Genomic DNA, 16953 nt, shown 5'->3' with positions numbered 1-16953 from the left:
GCCCAGCTTTTCCAAACACTTCTCCAAGGCGCAAATCTGATAGACCCGAGGAGGAAAGCATTGTAAGCAGACTTGCTGGGATATGAACCCGACTGTGAGCCGCCATCGATTCTGGTCAGAAATTTCTTGTTGAAGGATCAGACCATCCACCAAGTCCCAAATATGCAAGTATTATTAGGACTTGTACAGTGAGAGCTCCTTTAATGTCCGCAACCCATCTGCGATTCTTCAAAGCTTGCGCAACAGTCCGATGCTTGACAGCTCTTTTAGAGATCAACTTGAATAGGTTTGGAGCCAACTCAGCAGTTGTTCTACCCTGCAACCAGTGATCAGACCAGAACATGGTGTTCTGTTCATTGCCAATAAAAGTCTCCACAGCAACACGGAACAGCGCTTCAGCGTTTTGTGGGGCCTGGATGGGTAATCCAGCCCATGGCCATGAGGCGTCTGTTTTCTGCAGCCACAACCATCAGATTCGGTGAGCCCACCATTAGCCTTATCATGGCCTTTCCAAGGAAAGCCCCATCAATGGCTTTAAACACCCATTTTGGCAGATCCAAAGCAATCACAAGGTAGATGGGATAGAGGTGAGCACCATAAGCACGGTTCATGAGGGATGCTTTCCAGCTTGGGAGACCATTTGCCACTTTGTCAATAAGTGGGAGTAGCTCAGCCTTAGAGGGCTTCCGTATAGCAAGTGGAAGGCCAAGGTAGGTGCAAGGAAACCTTTTGATTTCACATGGCAATGTGCTGGAAATAATTTCCAAGTCCTCATCCTTGCACTGAATTTTGATTTCACACGCCCTAGCTAACACTAACCAAGGATACCCCGTAGTTGAAAGTTGTTTCTACTACAAGTCTGATACCAATTGTTTTTTTTTGCGGGAAATTTCGATACCAATTGTTAGAACTACTAGGTTATCTCGCCAGGATTCTCTCACTGTTTTTGTCACACATGCACACAGGGAACTAGTACGAGGCTCATTGTTACAAACAGGCCGACTATGCCACAATTTGCTGACTTGCCAAGGTAAGACAGCTCAGTGCAAGCTTTTACGGCTGTCTAGGTCCTACTGCTGTCTATCTACAGCTCAAAGTCAAACCTGACTTCCCTTACTGCTGATGGCTACTATAGTGCTAGCTCAATGGATGCATGTCTATAGTGCTAGCTGCTGCTCCTTGCCTGTCTAGGTCCTACTGCTGTCTATCTACAGCTCAAAGTCAAATCAGACTTCCCTTACTGCTGATAGCTACTATAGTGCTAGCTGAAGAGTATGGATGCATGTCTATAGTGCTAGTTGCTGCTTCTTGTCGACGTGCAAGCCTGATGCATAGCTAGCTAATTTTGCATGCCCATTATACGACATCCACGTAGCTAATCATGACAAGAATAACACTAACAGATCCGACATATTGTAAACCTTGCCAGATGGGTAGCTGAGGACAAAAGTTGGCATGATTGCATCTGGAGGAGTTTGCACTTAAACTTCCCTATGAATTAATCCATTTCCAGACATTTTAATCTTGTGATCGGGATTTTATCAAAAACTGAAACACCATGCAAGTATTTTGTGTCGCTTTTACCATGCAAATATTAATATCAATACAAGTGCTTTGCCAGTTGTTTTTACCTAAGCTGCATTTTTCTTTTGCTTATTGAGCCTAGTGCTCTGCTGGCAGAGTACGCAGGTGCACTTCTTGGAGTTCTCTCTGCTGCTTTATATGGAAGGAAGGTTAATATATGGAAAAAGGTTAGTTGATAGCATTTAATATAATTCAGTTTTGCTGATTTTGTTTTTGTTGTGTTTCGTTACTGATCATATGTTGTGCATAACTAAAGGGTTGTTTGGATACCGAGATTATAGAGAATCAGATTTCCTTAAACGGAAGGGGAGCCTTGGCGCAGTGGTAAAGCTGCTGCCTTGTGACCATGAGGTCACGGGTTCAAGTCCTGGAAACAGCCTCTTGCAAAAATGTAGGGAAAGGATATGTACAATAGACCCAAAGTGGTCGGACCCTTCCCCGGACCCTGCGCAGGCGGGAGTTACATGCACCAGGCTGCCCTTTTAGATTTCCTTAAACGCAATTTCTGTTATACCACCTAGAAACTTGTTTGGCTTATCTAACTAAATTGTGGATATGTATAACTGGGTTTTACAAAGGCCCCAAATCCCAGCTTTTGGAAAAATGACCAATAGATGTTCTTCTATAAACCAGTTTTGTGAACGGCGCATGATCAATGTCCTCATGCATCATGGTGAGCTCAGCCCGAGTGACAAAAGCTCAACGGAGTCGCCGCTGTCGATCTCAGTCAAGCACTAGAAGCAGGTTGTGGTGCTCATGGCATGGTGGACGTGAACTCAGGCCACATTGTTGCCGGCGCCGTCCGTCCTCCAGCTCCGCCTTGTACCCCGTCGCCTCGTCAACGTGGCCTCTTGTTCTCGCCGTCATGGCATCGGTGAACAAAGCGAGGGTGGGCAGGACGAGAGAGAGTGCAGCATGATCGCCCCGGCAGCCGCGACGATCCAGGATGAGACAGAGCAACGGGATTGTCCCGGCAGCCATGATGATAACCGCGACTCGGAGAACCGTGTTTACTTGCATCGGTGAAATGACGAAATGACGCTGCTGGCAGTGGATAGAGAAAGTTGGTTGAGGTTTCCGGCAAGGCACTGTTCTGTGCCATCGAGCGAGTAGCGGCGCGAGAGCCAAGATGGCATGTGCTGTGCATGGACGCCATGAGCTCGAGCCACAATACCCAGTATGCACGGATTGCTTTTTCCCATGGAAACAAATAACTCCATAACTCTTCTATTTTTCATCCAAACAAGGAATTACACATCCCTACCTTCATAGAAAAACTAACCAACACTGACTTTCCTAAAAATCCTCCAAATGCCTGTTTTCTAAAATCTTATCGGTAATTTTGTGTATCCAAACAACCACTAAGTCACCAAGCATCTGGTAGTAATCCCTGGTTGGATTAATTACTACTCCCTCCGTCCCAAAATAAGTGTCTTAACCTTATTTTGGGACGGAGGGAGTACTTCCTCCGTCCCAAATTGCTTGTTTTAAATTTGTCTAGATACAGATGTATGCAACATCAAAAGGTGTGTAGATACATCCCTATCTAGACAAATTTGAGACAAGTAATTCAGGACGGAGGTAATACATACATGACACTTGGCTTAAATCATTGTCTAATGTCTACTATTGTTATTCATATGGAGGAGGTTACTTTTATGCAACGTGACACTGTTATCTGTCTGGCAAATAAGTCGTAAATGCTGATAAGCACAAACAAATACCACATCTGTCATCTTTAGTCCATACTTTGGTTGAAAGTTATGTTAGCACAAACCTACATATTACTGTGCATGCATGTGTGCATGGAAAGTGCCACAAAAGCTAAAAGGCAAGTTCTAGAGGATGGCGGTTCGACCCGTAGTGTTGTATGGCACTGAGTGTTGGCCGACTAAAAGACAACATGTTCAACAGTTAGGTGTGGCAGAGATGCGCATGTTAAAATGGATGTGTGGCCACACGAGGAAGGATCGAGTCCGGAATGATGACATACGAGATAGAGTTGGGGTAGCACCAATTGAAGAGAAACTTGTCCAACATTGTTTGAGATGGTTTGGGCATATTCAGCGCAGGCCTCCAGAAGCTCCAGTGCATAGCGGACGGCTAAAGCGTGCGGATAATGTCAAGAGAGGTCGTGGTAGACTGAATTTGACATGGGAGGAGAGAGATCTGAAGGATTGGAGTATCACCAAAGAACTAGAAATGGAAAGGGGTGCGTGGAAGCTTGCTATCCATGTGCCAGGGCCATGAGTTGGTCGCGAGATCTTATGGGTTTCACCTCTAGCCTACCCCAACTTGTTTGGGACTAAAGGCTTTGTTGTTGCTGCTGCATGTGTGCATGGACATTCACATGATTGTAAACTTGTCTTTTCTTGGCCTCCTGTGTGAAATATCACTTTTGCAGTTATAATTAGACTACTGGATATGCATATCTGGCCACACAAGGATCGGGTCTGGAATAATGATATACGCGATAGAGTTGGGGTAGCACCAATTGAAGAGAAGCTTTCCCAACATCGTCTGAGATAGTTTTGGCATATACAACGCAGGCCTCCAGAAGCACCGGTGCATAGGAAGGAAAAGCATGATGATAATGTGATGAGGAACAACAAAGAGAAGTAAAAATCATATATGACTTTCTGGATACTTCTACTCCAGTCTTGTATTTCTTTATTTTCTTAGCTTTGGCCAACATTCACCTCTAGAGCGCTATCTAGCACAACACATTGAAGTAGTTCTTTCAACTCTAGTGCTTTGCACTTTGTAGCAGCAAGGTACAGTTGCTCCTCCACAACCTTGTGTTGCTTCAGGTGGTACCAGTGCTCCGTTGATCCAAAGTAGTTCTTGGTGTCCTCTTTGAGAGTGAGCTGCAAGCAATGATGCAACTGGAGAATAGGATGGATGTTGCAGAACAACTGATCAAAGCACTGCGTGAAGATCTTACCCAAAGATTGGATCAGTTGGTTGAGATGATAAGAAATGGTGTTCCCCATGCAGCCAATGAAAGAAAATTCATCAAAGGATGAAGATGTTAAACAAGGAGCAAGACTACCACAACAACATGCAGTTCACCGTATTTTAAGAAGGCCAATTTATGTTGAAGCTTCTAAAGGTGAAGAATATGATGATGCCCTTGAAGAACCGATCTCTATGCATATCGGAGTACCCAATTGTACATATGCAAGGGATATGTACAAGGTAAAAGCTGAGATCCCAAATTTTAATGGGAATGTTGATATTGAATGGTGCCTTGATTGGTTATATGAAGTGGAGACTTTCTTTGAGGTCATGGAGATTCTGGAAGATCGTAGAGTTCCTTTGGTCGCGTACAAACTGAAAGGAGGAGCCGGTGCATGGTGGCATCACCTTCAAGAAGAACGCATGCTGAGAGGAGGACCTCATGTGAGAAATTGGCGGCAAATGAAGAGTATTTTGAAATGGTGATTTTTGCCCACTGATTATGACAAGATCCTATTTATCTAATTTTAAAATTGTGCTCAAGGAAATAGGATTGTTTCAGATTACGTGGAGTTTCTAAGGTTACAAGTGAGGCGATACCTTATCGAAATTGAAGATCAACAGGTTGCAAGGTACATTCATGGTCTCAATGATTCTATTCAAGATCGATTGTTGATGCAACAAATCTGGTCCAATGATCAAGCACAAGATCTAGTCTTAAAGGCCGAGAGGTTTGTGAGGACAAGAAAGAAGGCAAGGCTAAGGCAAATGAAGGCCCAAAATGCTATAAATGTGAAGTGGGACATATATCCGGCGGTTGCTCATTTAGGAAATTTGTTAACACAACTATCCATGATGTTCTTGAGAGACCTTGGCAATTTGATGTGGATACTACACACAAGAGGAAGGAAAAATCTTACTCTTTCATTTGGAACAAGAAAAAGATCATTACTCTACTAACGAAACTAATGGTAATACCACTAAGGAGGAGAGGATAAGTATGTTAACTATCTCCCACACCTCTAATGAGTTTATGGAAAACTTGAAGGAGCTAGATTTGTGTGCTGCACTTGTTGTAAAAGGAGAAGAGCACCCGACTGTTGAAATTCTAGCTAAGGTATGTGGCTTATTAGCTGAATTTCATAATATACTTGGAGAGCCACATGGCCTACCACCGATGAGATGAATTCAACATAGAATTGATTTAATTCTAGGAGCAAGTCTTCCTAATCTTACACACTACCGAATGAGCCCAAAAGAGCATGAAATATTAAAGGAGAAAGCGGAGGAATTGATGCAAAAGGGGGCACATTCGAGAAAGCATTAGCCCATGTGTTGTACCAGCCCTGCTCACACCAAAGGAAGATGGATCTTGGTGCATGTGTGTGGACAGTAGAGCCATCAACAAGATCACCATAAGGTACATATTTCCCTATTCCCCGTCTAGATGACATGTTGGAGCAGCTTAATGGAGCAAGAGTGTTCACAAAGCTAGATTTAAATTCACATCAGACCAGGGGATGAATGGAAAACCGCCTTCAAGACAAAGGAAGGGTTGTTTGAATGGCTAGTCATGCCATTTGGACTCTCAAATGCACCAAGTACCTTCATGCACTTGATGAATCATACACTTGATGAATCAAGTCTTTAGGCCCTTCTTATCCCACTTTGTTGTGGTTTATTTTGATGACATCTTGATCTATAGTAAGGATGAGGATGAACAATTTGATCACACTCGGAAGGTGGTAGGAGTACTAAAGGAAAATGGCCTCTACGTCAACTTGAAGAAATGTGTTTTCCTGCAAACACAACTTTTCCTAGGATTTGTCACAACATGTGAGGACATTCGTGTTGATGATTCTAAGGTTGAAGCAATCCGAGAATGGCAACTCGGAAGACGATTTCCGAGGTAAGAAGTTTTCATGGCCTTGCAACCTTTTATAGGCGATTTATGAAGAATTGCAGCATTATCATGGCACCAATTACCGAGAGTTTGAAGAAAGGGAAGTTCCAATGGACAGAAGTTGTTGTAGGCATTGGGGCTGTTTTATCTCAAGGAAGGCCATCGCTTTGTTCAGTGAGAAGTTAAGCGAAGCAATGTAGAAATGGAGTACTTACCAGCAAGAATTGTATGCCGTTTTCAGAGCTTTAGAAACTTGGGAAGTCTATTTGCTGCCTAAAGAGTTTATCGTTTACACTGACCATCAATCCTTGAAGCATTTTAGAAATCAAAAGCACGTTGATCGTATGCTAGCAAGATGTGCAGCATATCGGAGATGTTTAAGTTTAACTATCTCATTGTGCATAAATCTGGAGCATGTTAGGAAATATGCAACTTGTATTTCCAGGAGGCCATAGGCCAGTATATATACATGTACAGGTGTGGAATTTATGCAGGAAACCCCTTATACAATGGATAAATACGAAAGGTAACATGGCTATATATATAATACTCTAACACCCCCCCCCCCCTCAAACTCATGATGGAGTAACAACACTGAGTTTGGAGAGATAGAAGCCATGCTGCGCTCTTGTCTGGGCCTTCGTTAGAAAATCCGCCAACTGTAACTCGGAAGGCACATACTGAAGAGCAATAACCTGATCCTGCACACCAGCGCGCACATAGAAAGCATCAACACCATATGCTTGGTGAGCTCATGCTTCACAGGATCGCGCGCAATGCTAATAGCACCTGTACTGTCAGATAAGAGTAGAGTAGGTGTAGTAACAGAAACACCAAAATCCTAAAGTAACCATCGTAACCAAGTCACCTCTGCCGTCAAAAGAGCCATATCTCGTAACTCAAGCCTCTGCACCTGAACGGGAAACTGCAGTCTGTTTCTTCGTCTTCCAGGCAATGAGAGAACCACCAAGAAAAACACAGTAAGCACAAAGTGAACGGCGATCCGAGGGATCACTAGCCCACGTAGCATCCGAATAGGCCTGAAGCTGTAAAGAACTGGAGCGAGGAAAGAATAGACGGTGAGAGATCGTTCCTCGAAGATATCGGAGAACACGAAGGAGGTGACTATAGTGAACCGAAGTGGGAGTGGAGACAAACTGACTCAGAATATGAACCGGATAAGAGATATCCGGACGAGTGACAACTAGATAGGCAAGACTCCCAACAAGATGACGATAACGCGTCGGGTTAGGCAAGGGTTCACCATCAGTATCACGGAGGTGAACATTGAGCTCCATGGGAGTCTCAACAATGCGCTCATCGGTAAGAGCAGCACAAGCAAGAAGATCCTGTATATAACTTTCTTGGGATATAAAAAAGCCAGAGGTAGAAGAGACTTCAATCCCAAGAAAGTAGCGAAGAGGTCCAAGATCAGACATAAGAAACTGCTCACTAAGATGGGCCTTTACAAAGGCAATATACTCGGGGTCGTCGCCAGTGATGATCATGTCATCAACATAGAGAAGAAGAAGAGTCCGACCACGAGGAGAAAGGTGGACAAACAATGCTGGATCATGAGCAGTCGCTGAAAAACCAGCGGCAGTCACCACAGAGGCAAAACGCTCAAACCAGGCGCGGGAGGCTTGCTTAAGGCCATAGAGAGAGCGACGAAGATGACATACCATGCCATCAGGAACAGAATAGCCAGGTGGTGGCTGCATGTATACCTCCTTACGCAGCTCACCGTTAAGAAAGGCATTCTTAACATCAAGCTGAGATACAGACCAGTGGCGTAATCAGCTGGCACGAGACGGCGGCTGGGTTGGTGGGGGGCGATCTGGTGGCTCGAGCGAACGAAGACTGCAGGGGAGGGGGTTATCGATCGGGAGAGGCCCGTCTGCAGGGCGACGGCGATCAGATCGGGAGCGGCCCAAGGCCCGACTGCGGGGCAGGGCGGATCGATCAGACCCAATCGGGAGACCTGGCGGGCGAACGGAAGACGGCGCTCGACGCGATCGGATCAATCGGGAGGGGTAGAGGAAGACCGCGGGGCGAGTCGGGCAGATGAAACCCAGTGGCCGGAGGAGTGGATCAATGGCACGAGTTGCAGCGTGCAAAAAATTGACCTAGCTAATACCATGTTAGGAAATATGCAACTTGTATTTCCAGGAGGCCATAGGCCAGTATATATACATGTACAGGTGTGGAATATATGCAGGAAACCCCTTATACAATAGGGTAAATACGAAAGGTTACATGGCTATATATATAATACTCTAACAGAGCAAACAATCGAGTAGCCCATGCTTTGAGTCTTCGTGCATATCTCTTGACTTCTTTTGAGGCTGAACTTCCATGCATTGCTCAAATAAAGGAGTTGTATGAGGATGATGAAGGCTTTGACCATCTTTGGGTAAAGCATGTTACGGGCCAACCATTAGGTGATGACTATTTGGTGCAAGATGGCTACCTCTTCAAAAATGATTGTTTGTGCATCCCAAGAAGTCCTCTACGTGACAAACTGATTAGAGAGCTCCATTCAAGTGTCAGTGGCCATGTTGGAAGCGACAAGACTATCGCTAACCTGGAAGCTTGTTGCTTTTGCCCACAACTAAAGAGAGATGCTAGAAAGTTTGTTTCAGCGGTACCCCATATTTCAAACCTGCAAAGGCCAAGTCCAAAATACAGGATTATACATGCCTTTGTCTGTTCCTGTTGCTCCATGGGAGGGCATCTCTAGACTTCGTGTTGGGTTTGCCAAGAATAAGATGAGGGAGTGATGTTGTGTTTGTAGTCGTGGATGGATTCTCTAAAATGGCTCATTTCATTTCATGTCGCAAGACAACTGATGCTCATCATGTGGCAAACCTATTCTTTCGCGAAGTGGCCAGACTTCATGGCGTTCCAAGGCCCATCGTCTTAGACTGTGATAGCAAGTTTCTTGCTGCATTTTGGCTCACTTGTGGAAACAATTTAACACTTGATTAAAATTTTCTAGCACTGCTCATCCACAAACAGAAGTCCTGATTTTTTTCTTTCAGTAATCTGATTCGTTGGCATTTTTGGAGAAAGAAAGGGACAATGGGATTTGGCTTTATCTCTTGCAGAGTTCTCCTACAATAACTCCAAGCATAGATATGTTAAGCTTCATCCGCTACCCAATGCAACCAAAAGTCCGGACTGATGGAAAGGGCCAGGCAATCCACATATACACTTAAACAAGATCCACAGGAAGGAGTCATTTTTTCATTGTCTACACGAAAGTTCCAACAATGTGGTGGACCTGGTGAAGGTACCATCAAGGGGAAACTCAAAATCAGCATTGTCCTTTGTTGATAATTGCACCGAGTTATTTGAAGAAATTAGTGGTGTTTTGGTAGCACAAAATTAGAAATATAAACATCTTGTTGACTGCAAAGGAGGCTGAAATCATTCCAAGTTGGTGAGGCGATGGTTTACCTCCGGAAAGAAAGACCGCCTTTAGGTATTAAAGGGAAGCTTAGGCAGCAAAGGTATGGGCGCTTCTCTATTATGAGGAAGATATATAATAATCCTTATGTGATATATCTTCCAAGCGAGATGGGTATATCCAACAGATTCGATGTTTCGGACTTGACTCTCTACCACCCCGAAGAAGCGCTCTATGAAGATAACTCTAAGGTGACCAGAGGAGAATGATGAGGAACAATAGAGAAGTAAAAAAAAAAAATCAGAAGTGACTACTTTTGGATACTTCTACTCCAGTCTAGTATTCTTTATTTTCTTCGCTTTAGCTACTTTTTTCTGTAGTCTTATAGCTGAGTAATATGCTAAATCTTAAGTAATGTTTTCTGTAGTGTTCTAGGTATAAGTAGAAGTTGAGGTGTTAAGGCTTTCAAAAGCTTATAGATAGAGGTCTTCTATGTACGCCCATTACCTATAACTAGCAAATTTTGCAACGGGAGAAAAAAACATCCCCCTCACAGGCTGACGCCTTCCATTTCAACGCGGCAGCCCACTCATATTGTTGGTCACCCCTCCTCCTCTCTCTTCTTTAATTACAATTAATGACAACATATTAAAAGCTAAAGTAATAATTAGAAACACATCATGATATGCAAAAGTTAAGAAGCTTATGAAAACAAATAAATAATTGATTGATTCCAAATTATAGTTCACTTCAAAAATAGAAAAATCAACTAAGCATGAAGAATCATATTTATCTAACAATGGAAATAGGTAAACACTTAAGCTACTGGGATCTAACTAAATGATAAAAAATAATTAACATACTCTAAAATTCTAAAAAGGAATTGTTTGAAACATACATGCTTTACTGTACTGGTTTGTTGAAAAAATGTGTATTTTGTGGCAACGGGGGCAGAAACTCAGAGACTTAAAAACCCGGTGAGAGACAAATCCGTTGCATGAATATAGATGTCGAGACTCAAGTCAAATCTATAATAGCATGTCCCTTTTCATTGCGATCAATAATACAAATCCGTTGCATGAATATAGATGTCGAGACTCAAGTCAAATCTATAATAGCATGTCCCTTTTCATTGCGATCAATAATTCGACCATATGCAGTTGTCAAATAGTTTGAAGATTTAAGATGAAGATTACAAATCCTGTTTGCGATCCACATAACAATATTACGATATATTATTTTTTCTCATGTATTTATTGTCACAATTGATTGAGATTGGAAGACTTATGGATCATTTGTCATGCAAAAGAACAATAAAACTCAAGGCATGGTTGCATAAATTTCACATAAATGAATGAAATTCTGTTCAGTAGATAAATTCAAACAGTGGAAATTCATCCATGCCTGATCCATGGCGAGATCCAAGTAGTAGCCCCGCCTCCAATTATGTGCCTCCATGTGATAAGGTAGTGCACTTCTGCAACCAATTGGAACCCCGACTCGTATGTAAAACAGTAACAGTCATCAGGCTTGCAGCCAGCCTGTACCTGCATTGCACACACGCACACCAATTTAAATCTAGCTAGACCCAGCGCCGCAAGAAACATTGTACTGCCAAAAATTGGTAATGGTGAGCTTGTGCTTGTAGTGGTGGAAGGAGTAACCAGCCCAGCCCAACGTAGTACCAGCCGACATGACAGAGAGCAAGAGATCAAGAGGAACACCGTGGCTGAAATTTGAAACGCTAGGGCATCCGTCTTCAATCAGGAGCCATCTGTTTGAGCCCGCTCTGACTCTGCCTTCGCCCTCATCGCTGCCGTGGTGGACTTGGGTGACCACTGCAGGTGCTACCATGTCGGTGACCAGCTTGGCTGCTTCTAAGGAAAAGAATAACCGAGCAGGGGAGGGCATAGCAAAGGATGCGGGCGGGACGTGTGGGCGATGCTATCGACCACCAGCAACAAGCCGCATGTAACCATTGCTTCTGGGTACATAATCCCATCATACAAACTCGAACCTGGCACCGGCGGCGCGAAATTGTTGTCATTAGAGGCGGCGGCCCGCGGGTTTCACTGGAATATTGTAAGCATTGTCGGGTTCCACATGATCGATTAGCTAGCCACGCTCCGCTTGCCGCACAGCGCCATCTACTCGGAGGGGCGGCGTATGTATCATCCGAGACGCTGTAAAGCATGGTGGACATGGCATCATGGCGGCCAGCGGCGGCAGTTGCGTAGGCAGGAGTGGAAGCGTCAAGCAGGATGGCCGCTGAGTGCAAGAGACAGATGCGTAGGAATTGCACGAGGTGGACAGGTTCATTTGGAGCTCGGTAGCGATGGAGAAGCGGAGTCCCGTGACGACCTAGGGGCGACGACCTGCTCGACCAGGAGGATACCGTCCGGCCGCAAGGGCCCACCTTCGTCACACATGGGGCATGCTCTCCATCAACGCAGGCTCGGGCCGCACCATCTCGCCCACCCGCCCGTAGCAGAACAGATGCATCACGAACGACGACATGCCACACAATCTCCGTGACCTACTCCTGCATCCGCGGCATGCTCTCCTCCTCGCCACCATCCTCGATCATGGCCACCAATAGCCCCACCTCCCGCTTGAGCTCCAGACCTTGTGCCGACAAAACCTACGCCGGGCCACACCCCCATACGGCTACTGCAGCCCGCACGAGGCGCCATCGACCTAACCCGTGCAACCTGTTGACCGAAACCGAGTGGTTCACGTTGGAATATTGTATATGGGGTGAAAAACTAATCAAGCAGGTTTTACTTTTTTCCCGAGGAGCGATGGAAAGGCTTGGACCTGTTGTACAGAGGAGAAGCGGATGAAAAAAAATACTTGATCGATCTAGCTTTTTCTTTGAGGAACTGAGATCAATATAGTTTTTTTTAGGGGAGCGATCGATCAAGTTTTTTCTAGGGGTGAGATCGATCATGAGTCAGGAACAATCGATTGAGTTCACATATGTGCCAGATCGATCTAGTTCACATGGGCCACGGGCTTGCCTGATCAGCCGTTATTGGTTTCACGAGGGTCAGATCAGGGTCAGATCAGGCAAGCCCATGGCCCATCGATCAGAGCCAATCAACTCGATTGATTGCTAAGTACATATCTAAAATTTATGTAGATTTATTTTTAAATCTCAGCCGTCAATCTTTGTTGTTACACAAAATCAACGGAGATAAAGGGATGGCGGAAGGAGAACCATGAAAGCCTCCTTCTTTTAATATTAGGTATAGATAAAGCTTGGTGTTCTTATCTAAGATCTTGGAGTAGATCTTGTGCTCTAGAGCGATATCTAGCGCAGCACGTTGAAGTAGTTCCTTAAACTCTAGTCCTGCACACTTTGTAGCAACAAGGTGGAGTTGCTCCTCCACAACCTTGTGCTGCTTCATAATGTCAAGAGAGGTTAGGCTAGACCAAACTTGATATGGGAGTCCGTAAGGACCTTGTGCTGCTTCATAACGTCAAGAGAGGTTAGGGTAGACCAAACTTGATATGGGAGGAGTCGGTAAGGAGAGACCTGAAGGACTGCAATATCACCAAAGAACTAGCCATGGACAGTGGTGCGTGGAAGTTAGCTATCCACGTGTCAGAACCATGACTAGGTTTCGAGATCTTATAGGTTTTCACCCAACTTGTTTGGGACTGAAAGGCTTTGTTGTTGTGTTGGTTGTTGTGTAATTAGATTACTGGATGAATAATAACTGTTGAATACCTTCTCTGAATTTGCTAAAACAATTATGTTTCCCTGGCTTTGTAGATTGGAGGGCTCGCTGCTATGCTGCTAGCATACTATCTGTTATCAAATGGTTGGGCTACAAGAACAAATTCACCGCTATGTATCCTGTTGGAATAATCTTATCTGAAATCACAGTCTGCAAGAGTATATATTTTTTCCAAGTTCAAACCTTCTCCCAGGTTTAGCACAGTAGGTATTTCTGATAAATAATAGACTCCTGCAAATGGTGTTGGAATCCTTGACTTCATACAGATAGCTTTGGAAGTGAACCACTGGAGAAGGCTACAGAAACTACCGGGATGAAGGAAATGGTTCTGCCAATTACTGCTGGAATTTTATCAGCTTTGAGGAGAGTATTGGCTCGGCGAGTCTCTCTCAAGGTACTCTAAATTACAGTAACCTTCTATCATGAATGATTAATACCTTCCATTTATCTTCTTTACTTTATGCTTACACAAGCTTTGTATGAATTGACAACTGCCATCATTTTATTCCTCTGCAGAATCAACTCAAAAGGCGACTTCATGCGATAACTGTTGCTTCTGCTACATGTTTTCTTTTTCCATTTGCAATGTGGGATACAATTCTAGTGAGTGCACATTGGTTATGCTCATACTTACTATGGTTCCATACTTTTTCATTTGATTTGTAGCAAGAGCTGTTTTGTTGATGGCAGGGTTCAACATCTGACAGCATAGTTAAAATGCAACTTCCAAGCTGGGCATATTTGAGTACTGTTTTGTTCGGAATGGTGCTTATATTCTATGTTGATAATGTTGCTGAGGAAAGGCAAGTCTTTTCTCAAAAAAAGGGAAGCTAATTTTGATTTGAACGTACATTTAATATCTGTACAAATTCTTCCGTGAGTTGTCTTACTGTTCCGTATTCAGCATACATAGTTATTGTATTTTTTTTAATCGTGTATATCAACCAGACAAAGTAGATTATTGACTACTTGTTATCCCTTGAATATCTTCATGAGTAACCCATATAAAAGTAGCATTCTGTAGTACAGAAACATGTATAGATGTAGCTAATTAGTGGCGCCGGGTCAAGACGGCACGCCATTGGTAGCGTCCGAGAAAAAGGGAGTGCCACTGTTATTACACCAATTCTGGTGTGCCACTGGGATAGCACGCTGCTGGTAGGAGTCCGTTAAGAGAGACCTGAAGGATTGGAGTATCACCAAAGAACTAGCTATGGACAGGGGTGCGTGGAAGCTTGCTATCCATGTGCCAGAGCCATGAGTTGGTCGTGAGATCTTATGGGTTTCACCTCTAGCCTACCAGCGGCGTGCTATACCAATGGCGTGCCGTCTTGACCCGGCGCCACTAGCTAGCTACATCTATACATGTTCTGTACTACTGAATGCCACTAATTAGCACGCCTTTGGTATTGCCCCAAATATCAATGGCGTGCAGGAAAGATCGAATGCTACTGGGGACCCGCATGTCAACTGGAGCGGCGGAAAGATGACATCAGATTTATTAGTGGCGTCGAGCGCTACTAGTAGATAAGCCATTAGTGGCGTGCTTGCCCAACGTTCAGCCCCAGCGCCACTAATAACCACTTACCAGTGGCGTCCGGGTTGCGCGCCACTAATGACGTTATCTGAATGCCGCTAGTAGGCTTTCTTCAATTTCTACTACTAGTGATTTCCTTTTCCTGGATGCTTGGTGTTGTTTCTGGCATTTGTGTTTTTTAAGCATAAGAGATGCATACCTAGTAGGTACGTTCTATTTGCTTCATCATCTAATATTTACTTAATTGTTATTCATTGTCTAGCAGCTTGCATCTGGTCTTTTCTTCTCCAAGGCACTTAGTGGTTTCAACAGGTTGCATCATTATTTTGGAGATATTATACAAAATGGATTTCTCCCTTCCTGGTTTGCTGCTTTGTTCCGTGATTTTGGGATTTGGTGAGTTTTGAGGTCTCATCTTTTTCTTGTCCCCATTATTACTGAACTCTACATTTGCTTTCAGAACTATACTATGCAAACTATACCTCATTAGCCTGTCCGTTTTGAGAATAGTCAATTCTTTAACTGCAATTTAGTCACTAAAATGTTATGCTGTTTTCATTCTTCTATTTTATTTAGTGCGATAAAAAAATGTTGTCCATTTGTAGGTATTTTGGAAGCAACCTCCTTGGACCGATCAAAAAAAAGGCCATTGGAGGCACATGAACCGTCAAATGGATCACTTCACAATCAGTTGCGGATTTCAGAACTTCCAATGTAGAATGAGGCTTGTATATATTAATTTCGGGCGTAATTAGACAAGTCTTGAACGTTATAGAGAACTGCCTTTATTTGCATGTGTTGCAAATGTATGCTTATCTAGTCATTTGGCCTGGGACGCGAGGGGTTGTCATATGTTGATTTCGATCAGGGGAAAATAGTTAGAGAAGTTTTGACTTATAACAGTCTAACCGAGGCAATGTTTTCCTAAGAGCATCCCAATAGGTGCCCTGTAATAGGGCCTAACTGCTTTTTACATCACCATAGGGTAAAAACAGTGCTCCAATAGGTGCCCTATATGCAAAAAAACAAAAAATACACAAAATTTACAACAACACCAAAAAAATTAGCACAAAGTGTTGCACCGATGGAGCAAAACAAACTCAGTTGCGCGCGAGTCGCCAATCGTCGTGTTGAATGTTCACACGCCATGTTGTATCCCTATGGACGACCCCTTCAACCCTGTGGCCGCCGTCACCAATCGTCATGTTGAATGTTCACACGCCATGTTGTATCCCTATGGACGCCCCTTCAACCCTGTGGCCGCCGACGCCACTCCGACTTTCCACCAAGCTGCATCAACCTCTCATGCCGCCATAGCCATGGCCCTCTTGCTTGGGATGGCGATTTGTTCCCCACAACCCATCATAGCGACCGGACAACCGGTGCCTCCTGAGCCACTAGAGGCGCCAGGAACCCAAGAGCAAAACAACCATATTATTGGACTTTTGGTGTGTATCGGACATCCGGCACTTCGTGAGCCACCGGACAACCGGTACCCACGGGTAGACTTCGCAGTGAGCTCCTCGACCGATTCCCCTTTACCCCGGTTCCGATCCGTGCTGATTTCGCCGTAGCTCCTCTTGGACAGACCTCGGCCGGAGCTCTGCTCCCGCGCCTGGGGTCTCTCCCCTGCTTGCCGCGCTCCCTAGACCGCGCCACTGCCGTCACCAGCGCGTGCCCTGGCCTCGCCCCTCTTGGCGCTGCTCCTGCCAGTGGCCTCGCGTGCTCTCCCGGCCGCGCGCCCACACGTGCTGCCGCTGATCTCTACTGCTGCTCTTGCCGCTGGTACTGCTCTTTGCTACGAGCGCTGCTCTGCTGC

At 44.5% G+C, this 16953-nt stretch overlaps 1 protein-coding gene across 3 annotated transcripts in view; it reads left to right on the top strand.

Annotated features, from left to right (window-relative positions):
• Window positions 1-16034, top strand: part of LOC109735991 (uncharacterized) — a 28771-nt gene extending 12737 nt beyond the window's left edge. Inside the window, exons 4-11 of one of the 3 annotated variants that reach the window (XM_020295198.4) lie at window positions 966-1030; window positions 1681-1751; window positions 13633-13711; window positions 13864-13991; window positions 14114-14200; window positions 14288-14400; window positions 15400-15530; window positions 15740-16034. In XM_020295198.4, coding sequence (XP_020150787.1) covers window positions 966-1030; window positions 1681-1751; window positions 13633-13711; window positions 13864-13991; window positions 14114-14200; window positions 14288-14400; window positions 15400-15530; window positions 15740-15852 — 787 coding nt within the window. In that variant the 3' untranslated portion in view covers window positions 15853-16034. Of the gene's footprint in view, window positions 1-965; window positions 1031-1666; window positions 1752-13632; window positions 13712-13863; window positions 13992-14113; window positions 14201-14287; window positions 14593-14950; window positions 15531-15739 lie in introns of all 3 variants that reach the window. The other 2 variants (XR_012202193.1, XM_020295199.4) reach the window with 2 other exon arrangements.
• Window positions 16035-16953: the final 919 nt, after the last annotated feature.

Source organism: Aegilops tauschii, chromosome 2, assembly GCF_002575655.3.
Source record: "Aegilops tauschii subsp. strangulata cultivar AL8/78 chromosome 2, Aet v6.0, whole genome shotgun sequence".
NCBI classification, from domain to species: Eukaryota; Viridiplantae; Streptophyta; class Magnoliopsida; order Poales; family Poaceae; genus Aegilops; species Aegilops tauschii.
The sequence above is the reverse complement of the archived record's forward strand: the minus strand, read 5'-3'. Positions and strand labels throughout refer to the sequence as shown.